At 37.5% G+C, this 23,543-nt stretch overlaps 1 protein-coding gene across 10 annotated transcripts in view; it reads left to right on the top strand.

Annotated features, from left to right (window-relative positions):
* Positions 1-23,543, top strand: part of setd5 (SET domain containing 5) — a 184,772-nt gene that overhangs the window by 76,465 nt on the left and 84,764 nt on the right. For all 10 annotated transcript variants that reach the window (XM_072280857.1, XM_072280856.1, XM_072280863.1 and 7 more), the window contains 7 exons: positions 3,685-3,896; positions 4,674-4,732; positions 7,309-7,496; positions 8,549-8,587; positions 14,770-15,012; positions 15,512-15,660; positions 16,067-16,184. In XM_072280857.1, the coding sequence (XP_072136958.1) occupies positions 3,685-3,896; positions 4,674-4,732; positions 7,309-7,496; positions 8,549-8,587; positions 14,770-15,012; positions 15,512-15,660; positions 16,067-16,184 (1,008 nt within the window). The remainder of the gene's footprint in view (positions 1-3,684; positions 3,897-4,673; positions 4,733-7,308; positions 7,497-8,548; positions 8,588-14,769; positions 15,013-15,511; positions 15,661-16,066; positions 16,185-23,543) is intronic.

The raw sequence follows: 23,543 nt of genomic DNA, 5'->3' as shown, positions 1-23,543 counted from the left end.
TGTAACCTTTGATGCCATGTCCAATCAAGAACCTATCAATCTCTGCCTTAAATACACCCAACAACCTGGCCTCCACAGCTGCATGTGGCAACACATTCCACAAATTCACCACCCTTTGGCTAAAGAAATTTCTCCACATCTGTTTTGAAAGGGCGCCCCTCTATCCTGAGGCTGTACCTTCTCGTCCTAGACTCTCCAACCATGGGAAAAATCCTTTCCAAGTCTACTATGTCTAGGCCTTTCAACCTTCAAAAAGTTGCAATGAGATCCCCCCCCCCACCCATCCTTCTGAATTCCAGTGAGTTCAAACCCAGAGCTATCAAATGTTCCTCGTATGATAACCCTTTCATTCCTGAAATCATCCTTGTGAACCTCCTCTGGACCCTCTCCAAAGCCAGCACATCTTTTCTAAGATGAGGGGCCCAAAACTGTTCACAATACTCAAGGTGAGGCCTCACCAGTGCCTTGTAAAGCCTCAGCATCACATCCTTGCTCTTGTATTCTAGACCTCTTTAAATGAGTGCTAACATGGCAATTGCCTTCCTCACCACCCACTTGACCTGCAAGTTAACCTTTAGGGTGTTCTGCACAAGGACTCCCAAATCCCTTTGCATCTCAGATTTTTGGATTTTCTCCCCATTTAGAAAATAGTCCACACATTTATTTCTACTACCAAGTGCTTGAGCATATTCATCTAATGAACCTGTTTATTGCCCGGGGATTGCCTGTACTGAACATTCCAAGTAAGTAGGACAATATCTGTGAGAGAAAGAAGTGCAATTAACATTTTGGACCAATGACGACTTCTATGGTTTAATGCTATTGACCTGCTGATTTTCTATTTTTTTGCAAGCAGCTGTGTTGGGTTCATAAAATCCAAAAAAAAACCTCAGATGAGGTGTTTTTGTAGTCTAATTAAAACTTTATTAAATGTAAAACATGGTATAGTTACAAAAACTTGGATTATAGAAGTGTCTACTCTGCACACAGATTTATTTAGAATTGATCCCTTGTGTGAAACCCATTAGGGCAAATATGAAATCGTGCATCTCAGCAACTAGTGGAACTTGGAAATAAGTTAACTTAAAAATTCATATGAGCCAATAAAGAGAGCATGGTGTGGAAAATGTAGTTTGGTAAAGCCAATATGAGAAACCAAATTAAAAGCTTATAATATCCCACCAGGATATTGAGGACAGATGTGCGGGAAGGTAGATTAGAGAAAGGTATAAAAACAATAAAGGTGTTGTAAATGATGACTTCAACTTCCCTAATATAGACCGGGGTCTCCTAAGTGCAGGAGGTTTAGGCAGGGCAGAATATGTTAGGTGCATCCAGTAGGGTTTCTGAAAACACATGCATAGATTGTCCAGTGTTTTACAGTACCAGTGATGGGTTCAATTCTCGCTGCTGTCTGTAAGGAGCTTGTACATTCTCCCCTTGACTGCGTGTGTATACTCTGGGTGCTCAGGTTTCCTCCCACAGTTGAAACACATAGCAATTGGTAGGTTAATTGGTCATTGTAAATTATCCCATTTTTAGGCTTGGTGTAAAATCGGGTTGCTGGGTGGTACAGCTTGATAAGCCGGAAAGGCCTGTTACTTGCTGTATATTAATAAAGTAAAAAGTGAGCCTGAGCAGGTGTCTGACCTTTCAATAGGAGAACTTTATAATGTGAAATATTGTAATGGAATATTATAACACCATTTCAGTAAATGTGAAATTGTTTGCATAATATTTTATTACATTGTGCTAAAATCCTGTTTTGTGGGTTTGTTTATGCAGCAGCTCCATAGTTCCATTACTAGTTGAAAGAATTTCAGTACCTTGTGTCTTTGGGTTCCATCTCTGTGGGTAGTCTACCAAAATTAAAAGGATCCTATGCAAGTGAAAAAGAGCTGCCTTGGAGGGTTTTAAGCACCTGTTTTCCATCAGGAATGTTTTTATATTTTCCTTGTATTTTAAAAGTGAAGTTAAATTTCAGGATTATAAATTCTTGCATCTCGCTGTGCAATTTTGTTCTGCTTGAATTGGGAGATTTGTGGCTTTTAATTATCATGAGTATGAGAATAATAAGTTGGGCAAAATAATATATTTCTGAAAAGAAAACTGTCTTGGAGTATCATGTCAGTGCTGTGTTCGGAGCACAGTTTGTGGAAGGAAAGCCTTTTGAAACCAATGTCTTTTAAATTTAGTCAACAAGTATGCTTAAAGCTGTTTTTATAAGTATTTATGTTTCAAAATATTATATTCCTTGATAACTTTGTCTTGACTCCGATATTTCGTTGATTTTTACTGCCCAATTACAACTGATCTCTGTCGGAGGAATATTGGTAATTTTTAGGAAATGAGTTATAGGCAGTAAATGGCAAAACTTTCTGAAAAATATAGGTGAAGAACAACTTACAATGAAATTACATTAAATAAATTGCTGTGTTAAAATTAGGTCCAATTTAAGAATAATAACTTGAGATTTTGTAAACATTTTTAGAGTTTATATTGTTGAAATTGTAGATCATGCTGGAGAAAGTATAGGTATACCTTAGCTTATTATATTGAAGGTGACTCCCTGGCTAAGTATTCCCAATGCCAAAGGAGAACATGGTAGCCTAGCAGTTAGTGTGACACTATTGCAACTGGGAACTTGGTTGGTGTGGCGGTTGGAGTTCAAAGTTCAACTACAATGTCATCTGTAAAGGGTCTGTATATCCTCCCAGCGGAATGAAAATAGAAACCATAGAAACTACAGCACAGAAACAGGCCTTTTGGCCCTTCTTGGCTGTGCCGAACCATTTTCTGCCTAGTCCCACTGACCTGCACACGGACCATATCCCTTCATACACTTCCCATCCATGTATCTGTCCAATTTATTCTTAAATGTTAAAAAAGAACCCGCATTTACCACCTCGTCTGGCAGCTCATTCCATACTCCCACCACTCTGTGTGAAGAAGCCCCCCCAATGTTCCCTTTAAACTTTTCCCCCCTCACCCTAAACCTCTGGTTTTTTTCTCCCCTTGCTTCAGTGGAAAAAGCCTGCTTGCATTCACTCTATCTATACCCATCATAATTTTATATACCTCTATCAAATCTCCCCTCATTCTTCTACACTCCAGGGAATAAAGTCCTAACCTATTCAACCTTTCTCTGTAACTGAGTTTCTCAAGTCCCGGCAACATCCTTGTAAATCTCTCTGCACTCTTTCAACCTTATTAATATCCTTCCTGTAATTTGGTGACCAAAATTGAACACAATACTCCAGATTCGGCCTCACCAATGCGTGGGATTTCTCTAGGTTCTTCTGTTTCCTCCCGTAGTCTAAAGATGTACCAGTTGATTGAAATGGGGAAAAGTTCAAGTAAACCTTTTTAATATGCCAATCCCTTGGTTGGATTTGCATTAAATATCATTACATGGGATAGTACTGTACTCTTGGTAAAATGGCTGACTTTAGTAATGGCTTGATTTGTGAAATAAGGAAGCCAATCCCTTTCTGAGTGATGTTCACTGCATTTGGAAAGAAAATGGGAAACAAATGACTGTTAGATTCAAATGGAGATGTGTTTAATATGGTTTTGGAATTAAAAGCTGGAACTACGTAGTAGGGTAGTTAATTGGTTCTTTATATTCTGTTGTTCTGTATCACTTAATTCATGTTCTCAAAGTATTCTCGTTTTTGTTTAAAGGATCATAACTATGGTGCTCCACCACCTCCAACACCCCCAGCTTCACCACCGGCACAGACTATAATTGCCCGAGTAGAGTTGAATAGACTGCGTTGCCAACGATACGATGATAATTCTGAGGATAGCGACAGTTCATCTGAAGATGAAAACATTCCCTGGTGTCATTGTAGCTTAACTCAGGATGGTTTTATTATCACATGTGAGAACTGCAGGTATGAAGTAATTTATAATTAAGGTTTTTATTTGCATGCATGCATGGATGGATTGTTGCTTTAGTATGACAGCATCGTGTTCACAGATAGACTGTTTAGTAACTTTAAACACCCACTTCAACAACAGTTTCGTTGAAGTTACTGCAATTAGTCAACTTGTGTGTTGAAGTGGTATTCGATATGATCCACAAAAATATTCAAGATTTTGTTTTTAAAAGCCACTACAAAATAATTTGTCTAATTGTTTCCTCACAAAACAGAGCAAGACCACTTCGTTCACCTTGCTAATTTTCCCTGTGACTTCTTTATCTTGAATTCACATTAACTCATCTCAACACCACAAGCCCGATGAATTCTTCTTCCTACCCCTATTAACTTGATACAACTTATAGTGGCCAATTAACCTCTTGGGCCTGCATGTCTCTCGGACATGGGAGAAAGCCAGAGCACCTGGAAGAAACTCACGTGGTCACGTTAAAAATACCAGATTTCACACTGGTAGCTTTGGAAGTCAGCATTGAATGCTTGCTAAAGCTAGTAACCTAGAGATCTGCTTGCACCTTTGTGTTGCCATAAATTTCTCAATGAAAGCCTTAGCAATGTATAATAATTCTGTTTTAAGTATGTACATTTCTGGGGTAAAGTAGTATTTAAAAAAATGTTCAAATGGTTTATCCTGATCTTTGGCAAACTATATTCAGGCTGATTTTAATATATTTATTCACAATTTTTGTCCTTACTTACTCATTGTTTTGCTGCATACACTGACTATCACAGAGGCCTAGACAGGCGAAAGGTTATCAGACTCCAGCGCAGGAAGCAGGAGAATGTGTCAGGTAAGAAGAAAGAAATTTGATTTAGTAATTATATTTGGTTTATATAGTACTGCGCAAAAGTCTTAGGCACATGTAAAAAAGATGTGGTAAAGTGAAAATACTTTCAAAATAATGAAATTAGGTTTCTAAATATCAAAAAAAATCGTAAAGGACAGTACGGAATAAAAACTATGTCAAATCAATATTTGGTGTGACCACCCCTTGCCTTTAAAATTGCATCTTTTCTCTTGGGTACGCTGTTTTGCAGTTTTGTAAGAAATCGGCTGGTAAGTTATCCCAAGCATCATGGAGAACTTACTACAGTTCTGCAGTCTTTAGATGTCTCTCCAGGTAGTCCCAGACAGCCTCAATGATCTTGAGATCATGGTACTTTGGAAGTCATACTAGCTGTTGCAGAACTCCTTGTTCTTCTACTTGCTGAAGTTCTTTATGACCTGACTGTGTCTTTAGGGTCATTTCCTGCTGCAGAATGAAGCTGTGACTGATCAGACACCTTCCTGATGGTCATATCACAAACAAGAGAAAATCTGCAGATGTTGGAAATCAAAGTAATACACACAAAATTCACATGAAACACACATAAAACATCGGATGTTTTCTCTTTTCTGTAGTTACTCTCTGGCCTGCTGAGATCCTCTAGCATTTTGCGTGTCTCCCTGATAGTATTGAGTGATGAGAATTTGCTTGCACCTATCAGCTTTTAGGATTCCATTAATTACGACCATATCTCCAACTCCATTTGCAGAAATGCAGGCTCAAACTTGTAGGGAACCTCTGCTGTGCTTCACTGTCGGCTGCAGATACTTATCCATGTTGTACTGTCCAGCTGTTCGACAGACAAACTGCCCCCGTTTGAGCCAAAAATGTCAAAGTTTGACTTGTCTGTCCAGAGCATTTGTTGCCATTATTCAACACTCCAGTAAATGTGTTTTTGTGCATGGGTGAGTCTCTTGTCTTTGTTTCTACTTCAGAGGAATGGCTTTTTTGGCAGCAACTCTCAGATGAAGACCACTTCTGCTAAGACTTCTCTGAAATGTACAGAGGTGTACTTGAGTTCCAGTGATCTCTGTGAGTTCACATCTGGACTTCCAAATTAGAAGCAATATCAGTTTGATGTATCTCTTGTCTGCTGCATTCAGTTTCCGTGGCCGACCACTACATTTCTGGTCCTTAACCTTGCCCATCTCTTCATGCCTCTTCAGAAGTGCTTGGACAGCTCGTCTTGAAACTCACGTCCGCTGCAAAATTTCTGTTTGGGTGAAACTCTGCTGATACGGATTACCACCTTATGCTTTGTTGCTACACTCACTCTTGCCATGGTGTAAGAATTGACGATTTGAAAGTTAAACACACATCTGCCACATTTTCATCTTTTTAGTTTGTTTTTTTTTTGCCTAGTTTGATTCCTTTTCAACCTGTTTCTGTTTCAGTTAATCAGTTTAGTTCATTTAACCCTTGGCATTGATCATTAGCACCTGTTTGTTACCTTTGTTGAATCATCCACTGGGCTATATACCTACAAAGTAATCAGATTTTTATTGAAAATGGTCTATTACTTAATATGTTACCTTTAATGAAATACAATAAAATCTCTCTTTAATTTTTGGGAAAATTAATGTTTGGAAATTTAAAATTTGCTCTTTTCTACTGACACTTATGCAGAAGACAAAAAAATTATATTAAAACACTTGAGTGCCTAAGACTTTTGCACAGCACTGTATTTCACTATTTGCATACTTGCTAACATTTAGGGTGACTTATTTGATTTACCTGCTGTTATTTGTTTTTTCATTTTTTATTTTAATTTTCTATTTTAAAGGAATATGATTGATTTTACTGACTTGTTAGGTATTCCATGTATCATTGTGAAAGTTAAATAAGTACAATGACTTGACTATCTTTCAACTAAAATGCGTTTGAACTTTAGAAATGCATGCATTTTTGTATAATTGAATAGTTTCCAAAGAATAAAAAGAAATCAAATGTAAAATATTTGTAAAATATGTAACGGGAATAAAGGACATGAAATATATATAGTTGTAATGTTCTCCTTAGATCCTCCAAGGAAAAAGAAGTTGTTAAAATATTGTTTTTTCAGCCCTGTTCACGATGGGGGGGGGGGGTTACTGAACATTTGAATTAAATAGAAACAGTGATGAAATGTGATCCACTAATGTAAGGGACTAATGTCAGTCAAAGGAGTCAGGTGCAGTGATTTGGTTTGTGTACTTAATATGGACTTGCAAGCAATTCACTTTCTTGCTTTCAGTTATTCTATGTGACAAATCCATAAAAATTGTATTTTTGAGCTATTTTAGGAACAGTACTCTCCATTGTTATCAGAGTGAAAAGTAATTTGTACACTAGACATTTAGTACCTTAAACTAAATGGCAGGAACTTTTGCGGTTAGATGAAACAACTAATTGATAAAACTTCTGCTGTGTTGAAATTACTGAGCGTGGATAGATTGTCGTGACCTTTCGCACCATAACAAACCAAGATCGAGATAGTTCTGTTGGCCATTCTAAGGAAGATAAGCACATAATTTTAAATTGTTATCACCTTTTCCTCACAGTTGGAGATAGCAGTGCAACTGAAAGTGGGGATGAGGAGGTATCACCATCAACTGTATCCTATACTGCAACACAACACACACCAACTAGCATCACACTCACAGTCAACCGTGTGAAGAGAACCAAGGCAAAGAAGAGAAAGAGAAGTACAGAAAAAGCAAAAAATGCCCCCAAAGCCAAAAAGATAAAGGTAGGTGTTGTACTTCAAGTGCAAATGTAAACGTTTTAGCTGTTTTTTTTTACCCCCCTAAAGTTACAAAACGATTTTGCTACAACTTGACCACGATTGACCTCATCTGAAGAGATCAAAGCAAAATAAATACTTATTTACATCCAAGATTTTCACATGACGTCTGTGGACTCAAGAGTGTTCACAAATAATTGTTAAGGCAGGTTGTCTTCAAGGCAGTCTAAGGCTAGATCTGCAAATTGCTTCTAGAAGTCTTTATTTAGTGTATTTTTTAGTAACTGGCAATGCTATTTTCAAAGTAGAGATGAGATTATTAGGTATGTGCCAATTTCTGCAGGGATTTTACCCAGAACATTTGAAAAGTAATGAATTTCAAACATTTAATTTAATGTGCATAGCCTACAAGGTCAACATGCAGTCAGGAGAACTACCATACAACACTTGTTACAGTGGGTTGCTTTTACATATATTAGAGTGAAAGAAATAGTTTTTATTTTGCAGACCTGCTCAGTAACGTAACAGTTATTGAGGCGTATGGTTAGTGATAGAGGAACTGGAAAAATTATCAATGTGCACAATATGTAAAGCACAGAAATAAGATTGTGGAATATACTTCATTATATTCCACTAAGTAGGTTTTAATGGTTAGCTGCTACATCTGTTAACTTAGTAATTTTGTTGAGAATTAATTTAAAATTTTCTAACTCTAATGAAAAGCCTTTAACTTGAAACATTAGTTCTTTCTGTTTCCACAGATGCTGCCTGAACTGCTAGACGTATCCAATGTTACTGTTTTGATTTTAAATTGGAAGTAATTTATTATGAAGGACCTAGGGAATATCTGTTGGGCATGAACATTTGTTTGAGACAGGAGTGTGGCTTGGTATGAAAGAAAAACCATGTTTTTTTTAGTAGATATCACTGCTTTGTTTCAAAAGTTTGCCAACATTTTAGAAATGTTTGTGGGTGTGAGGAGATTTACTGGATGCAGAAAATGCTGACTGATTGTTTTTTCCAATTTCACTGTAACTTCTCTGATTGTTCTTTTGTAGGCCTTTCGAGAAGGTTCCAGAAGATCTATGAGGATGAAGGTATGGATAGAGAAAAATTTATGCATTTATATTTCTGTTTTTATTTTAAATTGAAAGTGATTTATTATGAAGGACCTAGGGAATGTCCGTTGGGCATAAACCTTTGTTTGAGACAAGAATGGGGCTTCAGGGCTCCTTACTCCCTGTATACCCATGATTGTGTCGCCACCCACAGCTCTAATCTGCTAATTGAATTTGCTAAAGACACTACATTATCTCAAACAATAACGAGGTGACCTACAGGGAAGAAGTCATCTTTCTGACACAATGGTGTCAAGAAAACAACCTCTCCCTTAATCTGAGAGTGCTGGGCAGGAGATTTCTGAAGGACAGTAGTCTGGTCTGGTATTTTTTGGAAGCTGCAGAGCAGGACATGAGGGAAGATGCTGCAGAATCCCATCTGAAGAAGTGTCCCTGTTGTAAGAAGTTCTTTGTGCAGATGAATGGTTCCAAGGAGGAAGGGCCAATACTCCTGAGAGAGCTAGTTCATTTGAGATGGTCTTCGAGGGAAATTCGGACTGTGGCAGGTGCCTTCATGCAGACCGTGGGTTCAGCATGTGAGTAAAGCGATACACTTGACTACTCCAGGAATGAGCTGCAATGTTTATATTCACATTTAGACTGGTTTAACTGTAATGGACCCTTCTAATTTTATTTTGTTTTTTGTAACTGTTTGTTAAAGCTTAAAATTTGGTGAATATGTTCCCTTGTAATCTTATGCTGGTGCACCATCTGTTAATTTTCTGGCGAATGATAGCTTTGCATGGAGCTGGAACATCCAGCCTTTCCTGCTTAGTTGAACCAGATCATATCAACCCTAGACGTATATTGCATATGAATTCTCACCACTGAGTCGCACGGCTGTTAGCAGATTTAGTTAACTATTTACCATTCACTCCATTCGGTGCCTTGAGATATGGGGGCTTAGCACTGATGAGTACCTGTATGTTGTTGAAACTGGAGCTTTCAGAAGCAGATGTTGGAGTAGCTGAGACCATTGGTACATTAGTGTTGGTCTACCCAGATCTGGTCAAAAAAGGTGAAGCTTTCGTTTTGGTGGGAACAAATACCTCCATTGTGAGAAAGTTCATGGGAGATGGCAAAAAGAGAGATGGAGAGAATTTTTTGAAACCCTGTCTGTTCACCCAGTGTTCAGAGCTGCTTTTGGGAAGGTGCAAGTTCCTCCTAAGCATGGTGATGTGCACAAACGAGGAACTGTGTGGCACACCCAGTCCAAGCCCTTCATGTTGTTCTGGGGAAGTAGCCAGAGTGATGGGAAACGTCAAATTCCCCAAGTGCTTGATGCCGAGGCCCTCCTGGTGAATGCTGCAGAGGATCACGGAGAAGAGTCACGCTAACCAGCTGGAGTGCTGGTGAGCCGTGAACTGCAAAAACCTTCGGCTGCCCATGCAATCAGGATGACTGTGATTGTCGGGAATACCTTGGAGAGAGACGTTACCCACAGATGTGGGATGCAGATGGCACGTCTCTTCCCTGTGATGGTATGTCCAGTTTTTTGGTGAGAAAACTGGGAGAGACAGTCTTTATGATCGGGAAAATTAACAGCAAAGTCATTCAATTTTAGTGACTCCCTGGTACCTGAGGAATGGAAAAGGAGACTAACAGAGAAGACGTTGAAGCTCAAAGATGTATTTTCTACTGACGAGTTTGATGTAGGTTGCTCCAAGAGTACTCGTCACACTATTAGAGTGATGGAGGACACCCCTTTCAGAGAGAGGTCTCGATGGTTGGCACCAACGGTAGTTAAAGATGTTCAACAGCACCTGCTGAAGCTGAAGGAATCTGGAATTATTACTGAGTTGAGAACACTCAGTGTGTCACCTATGGTGGTGGTGAGGAGGAAGAATGTGAAGGTATGAGTGTGTGTGGATTATCAAACACTGAACAAACGTACTGTCCCTGACCAATATACTGTTCCATGGATCAAGGTTGCTCTGGCCTGCCAGGTGGAGCAAAATGGTTCAGTTTATTGGGTCTTGGGAGTGGGTATTATCAGATACCCATGAGTAAAATTGATAACGAGAAGATGGCTTTCATATGTCCTCTTGAATTCTTTCGGTTTGAAAGAATGCCTCAGGCATATCAGGGTCACCAGCTACTTTCCAAAGTGTCATGGAGAAGACTGTTGGGGACATGGACTTGTTTGAGGTACTGATGTACTTGTACTCTTAGTGTTTGGATCAGCACTGGAGGAGCATGAGGCAAGGCTACTGAAGATGTTGGAGTCCCTGAAAGCTGAAGGTTTAAAACTGTCACTGGACAAGTGTGAGTGCTGTAAGAAGTCAGTAAGCTATACTGGTCACATTGCACATCGTCCCTCAGGATGGAGTGTCTGTGCTTTGTCTATGTCAATGAGTGTCTATGTCTATGTTAGGCTAAAGGAATCGGGGGTATGGAGGGAAGGCTGGTACAGGGTTCTGAGTTGGATGATCAGCCATGATCATACTGAATGGCGGTGCAGGCTCGAAGGGCCGAATGGCCCACTCCTGCACCTATTTTCTATGTTACTATGTTTTCATCCAAAATAGTGGCGGTAACCACATGGCCAAGGTCCAAGAATGTGAGTGCCCTGCACTCATTCCTCTGAATACAAAGCAGTTGCACGCCTTGAGTCCTGAGGAATTGGCAGCAGCCCGGCAAGATGACCCTTGTATAGGTGTCATTTGGTCATCTGTTGTCAAAGGGGATACAGCCCAAGTTGAGAAGACAAAACACCCTACCATACCATTCCCTACTGATGAGGAAATAGGACAACCTAGAATTGAGAAACAAAGTGTTTTTTTTTTACAGGGTCATGCCTCTTCCAGACAGACCTCGGCATTCCCAGTTGGCTTTGCCTGAGAAGTACTGGAGGATTGTACTAAAGTCACTTCATGATGACTCGGGTCATTTGGTGTTTGATAAGATCTATGGATTGGTCCAAGATCAGTTCTTTTGACTCCGAATAAAGTTTGAGATTGAAGAGCACTAAAATGTGCATCCAATTGTATTCGGAGGAAGATGCTGCCCATAAGATTTGCTCCAATATCTCATTTATAAAGTATGGGACCACTTAATTTAGTGTGCATGGATTTCCTTTCTATCGAGCCTGATTCTAGTAACGTTGCAGATGTCTTTGTTGTCATAGATCACTACCCCAGATATGCTTAATTCTTCTTCACAAAGGATCAGAGAGCATCCACAGTTGCCAAAATGCTACAGGAGAAATATTTTGTTAATTATGGCAAGAACGATATACAGTGATTAAGGAAAGGGTTTTGAAAGTTGGTCCATATGTGAGTTACTGAGCATGCTTGGTGTCAAAAAGTCAAGGACCATGACATATCACCTTCAAAGTGATCCTCAGCCTGAAAGGTTCAACCGGACATTGTTGGACATACTTGGAACCCTGGATGCCAACAAAAAGAACAAGTGAAGTCACTTTATTGGGCATTACACTGCAACAACTGTACACAGGATGAAGTTACTGGCTACTGACCGTACTATTTGATGTTTGGACGTGAAAGGAGATGTGTGTGACATGAGGAAAGAACCATAAAAAGCTTATGAACTGGCAGTTTCTGCTACCAGGCAAAATCAAGGAAACTAGGAGATGTGATCAAAAGATAGGTTCTCTCAACTGATGCCTGGAGATGGAGTTTAAGCAATTTGGGGCTATTAGGGAAGCATTAATTGGCCAACCTCTGGGTTTCTACGCCATACCTAGCGGAGAGCCGAATGCCAAATTTGCTAGTTTTCTGGATGAAGCCAGAGGATGGAAATAGTCCTGTCAAAATTTTCCATCAGAATCACCTTGTACCCTTGGGGCAGGAAGTGCTTGATGACCCAGAGCTTGACACAGAATCTACGACTAGTAGGAAAACTCTGCACAGGAGGAGGAGAACAGAAAGGCAACAGGCGGAAAATAGTGTGATTTCAGTGGAAAGGCCTGAAGAGGGACCAACCACTGAGTGCTGTACAGACTCAGTGAATGAGGAAATGGGAGTGTGTTATGCTTTGCCTTGCGCAAACTCCCTAAGAATTGATGAGAAGATGTTTGAATCTTCCAGCCCTGACTCAGATATGGCGGGGAGGACTAGCAGTGGACAGTCAAACGTGATATAGACAGTGAGGGGAACCTAGTCCCAGTAAAATTGGGATGAAGCTGAACTCAGTCAGGTGGCAGGGGACCTGAGTGATAGAAGGCAGCCACTAGTAGACAGGAATGGTCACAAGGAGTGGTTGAAGCCAAAGATGAGATAAGGAGGTCTTCGAGAATCAGGAGACCCCAGATGGACAGGCGTATGATGCACCGGGGAAACAGTGTTGCGTCCATCCAAATAGTGAGATATGTTGCTTCCACTTAAAAATGGATTGGGAGTCCTGGAATCTCAAAATTCATTTGAATACTGTGTTATTAATTATGGTTTAATAAGATCCAAAGGCATGAGGACGTGGCTGTCTTTGGTGGGAGGAGAATGTAATGCCCTGTCTGAGGTTTTTACTTCAGCAGTTTTCTGTAAAATCAGTATGTCCTGCTAGTATGTGTGTTTTGGCTTCAGTTAAAGATAAAGGAGCAATGTTATCCTACTTAGGAACATAGTGTCAGCCAATCACGGTTATCTTGGTACATATAATAACTTTCTGTCCAGTGGTACATCTGAGAGTACTGGGTGGAAGCAGATTTTTTGAAGGACTGTAGTCTGATTTAGGTTGTTTTTTTGGTGGGAGCTGCGGATCGAGGGACAAGGGAAGATGCCACAGAATGTCATTTGAAGGAGAGTCCCCGTTGTAAGAAGTGCTTTGTGTAGATGAATGGCTCCAAAGAGGAAGGATCAATACTTCTGAGAGAGCCAGTTCATTTGAGATGGTCTTTGAGGGAAATTCATACTGTGACAGGTACCTTCAAGCAGACTGTGGGTTCAGCACCTGAGTAAAGCAATACACCAGAAATAAGCTCCAAATCTTATGCCCTTCTAAATTTCTTCTCTTTTCCTGTAAAATTGAAAATTTGGTAAATGTATTTATTTTGTGGTTTTATGCTGGAGTGCGATCTGTTAATTTTCTGGTCAATGATAACTTTGCAGGGAGCAGTATTTACACAGGATTCACTAGAATTTGTGTTGCTCCCCGAAACATCCAGTTTCCAGTTTGGTTGAACCCCAAATCATACCAACCCTAGACGTATATTACTTATGAAAGGTGGCCTCACCGCTGAGTCATGTGGCTGGTAGCAGAGTTAGTTAATCAGCCAAGTTTCTATACCAGCCCAATAAGGGGATTGCACACATTCACTCCTGAAAACTGCTACAGCCAATTCTCATTGGCAATATTTTTAACAAATTTTGTCTTCTACTATCTTGAATGCAGGAGCCATCTGTGCATTGTTTTACAGTATTAAATTAGGACAAGGAATAAGACTGTTGAATGAAGAGCATAATTATAGAAAATAATTGCTACCCACTGTAGATGCTACCATGTTTCTCCAGTGGGTGGCTCAGTGACATAGCAGTTAGTGCGATGTTATGACAGCTTGGGGCATCAGAGTTGGGAGTTAAATTCTGAGTCAGTCTGTGTGTCCTCCCCGTGGAATGCGTGGGTTTTCTTCAAGTGTTCCAGCTTCCTGCCACTATTCAGTGAAGTACTGGATTGCAGGTTAATTGGTAATTGCAAATTGCTCCGTGATTACTCTAGGGTTAAATCGGGGTTGCTGGATGGTGCAGCTCAAAGAGCGGGAAGGGCCTATTCCACACTGTATCTCAATAAATAATACATTATATCTCAGTGAAAACTATTTAAAACAGAGGACGTATAGGTCTGTGAAAAATGTAGCTACAGATTAACTGGCAAAGACAAAAGAGCTAAGTAACTTTTCTAGTGCCACTGTTTTCTGTGGTTTATTCTCACTTCAATGAGCAGTCTGATTTAGTTGTAGCTGGTAGATCTTTTACCAATGGAAAAGTATTTCAGTAGGTGTCTTGTGTTGCATCATATAGTGGAAATGGCTTTAAGAAGGGGAAATTTAAAATATGATTTGACTGTGAAACTGCCACCACTGTTTGCATATTAAAAGGGCAATATTCTAGAAGCAGGTTTAAGTAGAGTTAAGAGAATTTCTTGTTTACCCTTTTCAGCAGGTGGTTAAGTTTAGTTTGGTTATTTTCTGATTCTTTTTAAATTAGAATTCATTGTCAGAAGCGCATGCATTGGATGAAAATACTGCAGAAGGATGGGAGAACAGGATTCGACTCTGGACTGATCAATATGAGGAATCTTTTGCAAATCAGTACAGTGCAGATGTACAAAACCTCCTGGAACTGCATCGGTTAACAATGAAAGACTCTGTGGGTAAAAACGTTATGCTGGACACTATTAACAAAACGGAATTGGCCTGCAACAACACAATTCTCGGCTCTCAGATGCAGGTAAGATCAGGGGTCAGACAATCTACATGGTATGGTAGTGTAGTGGTCAGCAGCACTGCAGTACAGGTGACTCGGATTCAATCCCTACTGTTGCATGTAAGGAGTTTGTATGTTCTCCTGTGACTACGTGAGTTTCATCGGATACTCCGGTTTCCTTCAGTAGTCCAAAGACATAGCAGTTGGATAATTGGTCATCGTAGATTGTCTTGTGATTAAGCAAGGGCTGATTGGAGGTTTCTGGTGGCTCATAGGCTGGAAGAGACTATTCCGTGCTGTATGTCAATCAATTAAGGCTATCTCTTGTAGATATTCCTGAAGTATTTTCCATTTTAACTTAATAACATTTTGTAAGAAAAAGTGACAATATATTAACTTTGCTTTCTTCCATTTTTCAATTTGTGTTTTGTGTTGTAAAAGGTTGTTAAGCCATCAGGCCTCACAGCATCACCAGGAAAATAGTAGTTTAGTTGCTTGAATGTTATTTTCCTTCACTTGACAGCTACAGCTTGGTAAAGTCACAAGAGTTCAGCGGCATCGCAAAATTTTGAGAGCAGCCAGAGACCTAACACCAGACATACTCATTATTGAATACCGTGGAAAGGTGATGCTGCGGCAACAGTTTGAAGTCAATGGTCATTTCTTTAAAAGGTAGGACAGTATAAAATTTGAGTAACATGCTGCTGACGTAAAAGTAACTGCGTAGGTTTTACCTTCTTAACTTAGTCAGTTGGAGAATCCTGCATTAATTTATGTTTCAAAGATCTTGTTAACTGTGACCCCTTAATTTTCTTGTCATATTTGTTGCATTATGTTGGGTTGCACATTGGTTAATAATGTTTACTATTTGCTTCATGTCATTAGTTTCTCATTTGAAATTGTAGTAATGCTAAAAATACAATTGATACGATTAGCAAATAGAGACGGGATCAAATATGACTGATCTTCTTGACTTCAATTCAATATACTATCAATATATGTCTCACTTATATAGAACAATCTCTTGGATAAATAGGCTGTAATTCTGACAATGACACTTTGTCGCCTTGGATTACAGACCCTATCCTTTTGTACTCTTCTACTCAAAATTCAATGAGGTGGAGATGTGCGTTGATGCCCGAACGTTTGGGAATGATGCTCGTTTCATTAGACGGTCGTGTGCCCCCAATGCTGAGGTCAGTATTTTCTAATTATCTGTGCTTTTATTTAATTTTATGCTTCTATGGTAATCATCACTTAAAATCATTAAGGAGAAATAGGTAAATATTATCTATGGCCTTTGTGAAAACATGGATAGAAAATTCTGACATTCCTAGATACTATTTTAAACTTGCGCATCAAGTTTAAGTTCATGTTTAATTGTCATTCAACCATACATAAATACCCATGAATCCAGCCAAATGAAAGTGTTCCTCCAGGGCCAAGGTGCAAAACACAGTGCCAACAATCATACACAGCACATGGTACATATAGCACATAAAAGATAGCAGAAAACATGTACGTACTCTTTTTAAAAAAAAAATTATATATATTATAGCCAAAGTTCCTGAGTGATATGTCCTGTAAATTGATGGCACATGAGTGTTATTGACAAGAACAAACAGTTTTCAGTAGTGTGCAGACAAATGTATGCATGCAATCCTGCTTGTCATTCATTCGATCAAACACTGGAAGGCATCACTGATGGGAGGGACCAGCCTCCAATCTAGCATGGATGCCACACCTCACCGCCTTTGGCGTTTCCTTCCTGGTCTGCTGCAACAGTCAAGCTAGTGGCTTGGAGCCTGTTCCTCATTATGTCTGAGGCCGTACAGCTCCCCCATCGTCTGTCTCATCAGTAAACAAGGAAAATATATATGACGTGTTGGGGCTACTTCATAAAAATGTTCGGTTAGGATTATAGTTTGACCTGTACATTTGATTCAATGATTTGGTACTTATGATAACTTGTGTATTACGCTACCATTTTGCATTGAATGGGGCATAATTAAATGCATTCTAACATGATTTTAATGTTCAAGAAATATATATTCTGTTCCTAAGGAATAGTTTGAATCTGTAATTGAGCAATAGCACTGTGTAAAATCGTAGCAAGTTTAGAGAAAAGTAGAAAACTTGATGGAAGAAGATGAACTGACTACTGAGAATGGATCTAAAAGTTGATATTTACAGCTGCGGATTCTGCAGGGAGTGCTCATGGAGTGAAGTTGTCTTTGGCTTTGCTCCATTCCCGTTATCTTTTTTTTACTTATGATCTCCCTTACTTAACTAATTTTTACCTACACTAGAAGATTTATTTTATTCTACTGATCTTTTCTTGAACTGTAACTGTGAAATCTGAAGAAATGAGCAAAGAAATAAGTACAAGATCCAAAACAAAAGACGGGAAGGATTCCGATGGGAACGGAGGAAAAAGAAAAGGTGATCCTAAGCAAACGGAGCTATCTTATGAAAATATGATGAAGCTTTTAAACGAAAAATTTGATGAACAACATCAAAGTTTAACTGAAAAATTTGAACAACGATGTCAAAGTTTTAAAGAAGACTTAAAGTCAGTCACGGACTCTCTGAAATTGCTGGATTGTGAAGTTAAGCAACATCGAAGTAAAATTACTGAACTGGATACTAAATCTCAGAAGAGAGATTTAAAGATCGCGGAATTGGAGCAGAATTTAGCTTCGACCACTAAACAACTGGAACATTTTAAATCCAAGATTATTGATCTTGAAAATCGATCTAGAAGACAGAACTTACGTATAATTGGTCTCCCCGAGGATGTTGAGGATGGAGACCCTTCAATATTCTTCTCAACTTTTAAAGGATGTGTTTAGTTCTGTATTTCCCAATGATCCTCCATTGCTCAACCGCGCCCACCGTATACCACGTCCAAAATTGGTATTCGCCAAATCTAGACCGAGGCCAGTTATTCTCTGCTTCCATTATGTTAGCGTTAAAGAACCACTTATCTGTATTGCCAGCCGGCAAGGTATGATCAAATATTGACAACATTTATTCTGATTGGTTGAAGACTACAGTCCTGAAGTGATGAAGGCATGACTGGCTTTTAAACCTTTGATGTCGGAATGCTATCAAAAAAATTTCAGACCGGCCTTATTGTACCCTGCACGTCTAAGAATTTCTCTTTCGGACGGATCTCGTCACGTCATCCATTCCACAAGTGCAGCTCGAAGTTTTGTGGATGAGCACTACCTATCCGATACGGATACCATCCTTTAATTAATGTTTCGCGTTTTCAGCATCGGCTCTTTTCTCGGGCTTTTTTTTTTTAAAAAAAAAGCCTCCAATTATCGTATGAAGAAGGTCTTTTATAAGTTCAAGATTTTTGTCTGTGGTTAGTAATGTAGGTATTTTTTCATAACTCATCTGAAGTTTTTTTTCCGGCGGGTGATTTTACTTAACTAGGTAAATTTTAGCTATTTGATTTCTGACATAGTCACCAATGATCTGATGGTAAATTTTGACTGTATGGAGGAACATTTTCTTTATTTTTGGTTTTGTATAATTAAAATGGCGGGTTGTTTCCCCTTTCTCATAATTTCCTTTGTTCTTTCTATATATGCCATTTTCTTAGGTTTCTTCTTCCCATAATTCCTCTCTTTTTTGAAGTGACATTTCCAATTACTTTTGTTTGTAATTGACTAATCATATGTATTGGCGCTAACTTTTTTTTCTCGTGTATTTTAGAAATCACAATATGTAGATTATTATAGTACAGTATTTAATTTTTTTATTGGATTTTAGGGGGTTTTCTTTATAACATATATTTTTGGAGTTGTCTCTTGCAGAAATGGGGTTAGATTTAGTGTTAGTTCCTCGTTCTTTTTTCAACCTTCTCTGGCTTAGTTCGGGGATTTCAGGGGTGGAGGGTGGGGGGGGTTCTCTTTTTCCTTATTTATTAATTTTTTCTATTGGGCCGATTTAGTACTACAAAGATGTCTGCAGTGTTGTGATATCTGGTTCCGCTCTGAATATTTATTCCTCTTCCGATCTCATGAGTTCACATTATGGTTAACTTTATATACCAGAGGGTCAACATTAAGTTATGGCTCACATTATTAATTTTGTTCCTTGGAATACAAATGGTTTAAACCATCCAATAAAACGGAAAAAGATTTTTAAAGTATTCCAAAGACTGAATGCTTACATTATTTTTGCACAAGAAACTCATGTAAGGAAAGAGGATAACCAACATTTCTTTAAGCTTTGGAAAGATTAACAGTACCACTTGAATTCCCAAGCTAAAGTGAAAGGAGTTTCAATTTTTATAGATCCCTCAATTACATTTACTCATCAAGACATTATCTCAGATCCTAGTGGTAGATTTTTGTTAATTACTGGGTTACTTTTTAATAAAAAAGTTGCTATGATTAACGTTTATGCCCCAAATGTGGATTATCCTGAATTTTTTAAGCACCTATTAACTTCCTTTCCTAACTTAAACGAGTATATGTTGATAATGAGCGGTGATTTTAACTTATGTTTAAATCCCATGGTGGATAGATCCATATCTAGTCCGGCTCTACCGAACAAGTTGGCTACTCTTATCAACTCTTTTATTATTGATTCTGGAATTTCAGAAATTTGCAGATTTCTACACCCTGAGGATAAAGAGTTTTCATTCTTCTCACATGTTTATCATTCTTATTCTCGAATTGACTACTTTTTTATTGACTCTCGTTTTATTCCATCTGTAATTGATTGCAAATATGACATTATCACCATTTCAGATCATGCTCCAATGAAACTTTCTATTAAGTTAATGGATACTTCTTTTACTAATAGACAATGGCTATTTAATTCTAATTTGTTTCACGATCTGGACTTTGTTAAGTTTATGAAGGAACAGATTGATTTCTTCTTTTCAACTAATATTACGGAAGAAATTTCCAACGGAACAGTATGGGATGCTTTTAAAGCTTCTATCTGTGGACAGATTATTTCCTATTCTGTTGGTTTGAAAAAACATATTAAGAATGAAATACTTCTGTTGGTTGATAAAATTAAAGAAATTGATAAGAAATATTCTATTGCTCCTAGCAAGGAGCTTTATAAACAGAGAGTTGAACTCCAAATGGAACACAGTTTATTATTAACATCTTCGATTGAAAATCAATTAATGAAAACTAGAAGTGAGTTTTACATTCATAGTGATAAATCGGGTAAATTATTAGCTAATCAATTGAAAACTACTTTGGTTAAATGTCAAATTATTAAGATCCATAAATATGGTGATACTTTGGCAGTTGATCATGATGAGGTAAACAAAACTTTTCAAGAATTTTATACCTCTTTATACCATTCTGATTTTCCTCATGATTCTAACATCATGCACGACTCTTTGTGAAAATTGAACTTTCCGAAATTATCACTCGAAGATTGTTCAACATTAGAAACTCCAATTCAATGAATTCCAGCAAAGCACCTGGTCTTCAATTCTTTTTCCTCTATCCTGTCTCCTTGGTTGTCTAGAATATTCAGAGAAGCAATCAGATTAGGTAAATTACTACAATCATTTTATGACCTATTGATTGTGCATCATATAGACTGTTATCTCTTTTGAATGTAGATTCAAAAACTTTCTCTAAAATTTTAGCAACTAGGTTAGAGAAGGTATTACCTCAAATTATCTCTATGGACCAAACAGGATTTATTAAAAATTGTTATTCCTGTTTTAATATCAGGAGGTTAATGAATATTGTTTGTACTCCTTCACTTAACACTCCGGAATGTATTATTTCATTAGATGCTTAGAAAGCTTTCGATAGAATTGAATGGCTATGTTTATTTAGTGTGTTCAAAAAATTCAATTTTAGTCTGATATTTATACCTTGGATTGAATTGATATATCATACCCCTGTAGCTTCGGTCTGTACTAATAATCAAAGATTTCCCTTTTTTTGTTTATCTTGGGGTACTAGGTAGGGATGCCCTCTTTGTCCATTATTATTTGATATTGCCCTTGAACCTTTAGCAATTGCCATCCGAGACTCGCCTAATATTTTTGGTATTACCTGTGGAAATGAAATACATAAATTATCATTATATGCAGGTGATTTGTTGTTATATATCTCTAATCCAGGGAAATCGATTCCAGTTATTTTATCTTTGTTGGCTCAATTTAGTAACTTTTCTGGTTATAAGTTGAACCTTAATAAGAGTGAACTACTTCCCCTAAATAAGCAGGTTCCTATTTATGGATGTCTACCATTTAAATTGGTTACTGACTCTTTTACATATTTAGGGGTTAAAATCAGGAAAAAGCATAAAGATTTATTTAAAGCTAATTTTTTTTACCTTTAATTGATCAGATTAAACTTTTGTTTACTAAATGGTCACCAATGTCTCTGTCATTGATTGGTAGGATCAGTGCTATCAAGATGATTATTTTGTCTAAACTTTTATATGTATTTTTTATATGTATTTCAAACGGTATCAATTTTTATTCCAAAATCCTTTTTTAATAATGTTGATTCAAAGATTTCCTCATATATGTGGTAGAACAAAAACCCTAGGTTAGGTAAAAGACATTTACAGAAATCTAAATGGGGGGGGGGGGCGCGGGGACGGGTAGCTCTCCCGAATCTTAGATTTTACTATTGGGCAATTAGCATTCGATATTTAAAATTTTGGTCGTGGGACTTGGATGTAATTTCGAGTCCACGTTGCGTAAATCTTGAATGTAATTCTTTACAAGGGTTTTCACTGGGTTCTATTTTTGGGACTTCGCTTTCCTTTACTCTTTCTAAATTGTGTAAACAAATGGATAACCCAATAAACATACCTTACATATATGATTTCAATTTCGAAAACTTTCTGGGTTGAATCAATTTATTTTAGCAAGTCCTATTATATCTAATTTATTTTTTTCAACCCTCCACTATGGATCAAGCATATTTAGATTGGAAAAATCAAAGGTATAGTGCGATTTTGTGATTTACTTTCGGATAATTGTTTTATGTCCTTTGAACAGTTATCTAAGAATATAATCTGCCTAGATCTCAATTTTTTAGATATTTACAGGTTAGACATTTTTTAAATACTGTTTCTCCTAACTTTCCAAATTTATATTCAATGGATATTTTGGAAAAAATTTTAGATTTAAATCCTTTTCAGAAAGGTGTTACAGCAATTATTTATAATACAATTATGAATATATGTCCTGATGTATCTAATAAAGTTAAGACTGATTGGGAAAGAGAACTTAAGATCACTGTACCGATTGAAAAATGGGGAAAAAAACTCTTCAATTAGTTAATTCATCCTCTATATGTGCTAAGCATGCGTTGATACAGTCTAAAGTAGTGCACAGGGCTCATATGTCTAAAGATAAATTATCTTGTTATTACTCTTATATAAATCCTGTATGTGATAGATGTCATTCCGAGATGGCTTCTTTAACTCGTATGTTTTGGTCATATCCTTTGTTGAAAAAATATTGGAAAGATATTTTTGATATTATCTCAACTGTTTTGAATATTGACTTACAACCTCACCCAATTAATGCCGTTTTTGGGTTACCAATGGTAGAATCAAGTCATTTAACCTCTTCAGCTCGTCGGATGATTGCATTTCTTACATTAATGGCTAGAAGATCCATTTTGCTGAATTGGAAAGATCACATTTCATTGGTTCTCTCAAACTATGTTGTGTTTAAATTTGGAAAAAAATCTGAAGTGTTGTTTATGATCCCTCTATTAAATTCGAAAAGACTTGGAGGCCATTTATTCAACATTTTCATATGATGTATTTTGACCTTTTCCAAACTTATTCTATTTCTTTGTAATATATGTTGAGAGGAACGGAGTCGACGACACTAATGGTTCCTTTGTTTTATGATGTTACATAACAGCCCATGTCTTTTTTTTTTCAGTTTAGTTGATTAACACTGTTTAGGTTAGTTTTTTTTTGGGGGGGGGATATATATATATATTTTCCTTCATGATTTTTTCCAGATATTTTTCTTTGTTTATATTGTTGATCTGTATCCTGTATGATTGGGAGATTTAACATTTAAGTGTCAACTGGCTTTATAATTAACTATGCCAATTATAACAATGTATTCCCAATAACTTTGTACCATTACTATGCTATGTTTATTATTATGAAACTAATAAAAAGATTGAAAAAGATATTTACAGCTGCACTTGTGGCTCGAGTTAAAATGGTAAATGAGTGCTACAGATTGTAGTTAAAGTTTGAAAGTTACTAGTTCATTTCATTTTGCATTTTGGGGAAATTTTCCCAGCTGGATTGCAGGACCATGGCAGGATTAATCCAGAACAGTCATTTGAAACAACTGTAAAACCATATAAATAATCTTTTTTTAAAGTTCATTATTTGTGATTTTTATGGTGTTGCATGTTTATATAATTATATATGCCAGGTGTTATAGACAGATGACTTTGATATTTGCGTAGAACTGATGAGTTTAAATTTGTTTTTTTCTGCCATGTGGAGTGGATTTCTTGAGGATTTTCTCTAATCCAAACGTGAGGCAGTATAGCAACAATTTT

Source organism: Mobula birostris, chromosome 16 (assembly GCF_030028105.1).
Source record: "Mobula birostris isolate sMobBir1 chromosome 16, sMobBir1.hap1, whole genome shotgun sequence".
Taxonomy (NCBI): domain Eukaryota; kingdom Metazoa; phylum Chordata; class Chondrichthyes; order Myliobatiformes; family Myliobatidae; genus Mobula; species Mobula birostris.
Note: the sequence above shows the minus strand (reverse complement) of the source record. Positions and strands in the feature narration are given on the sequence as shown.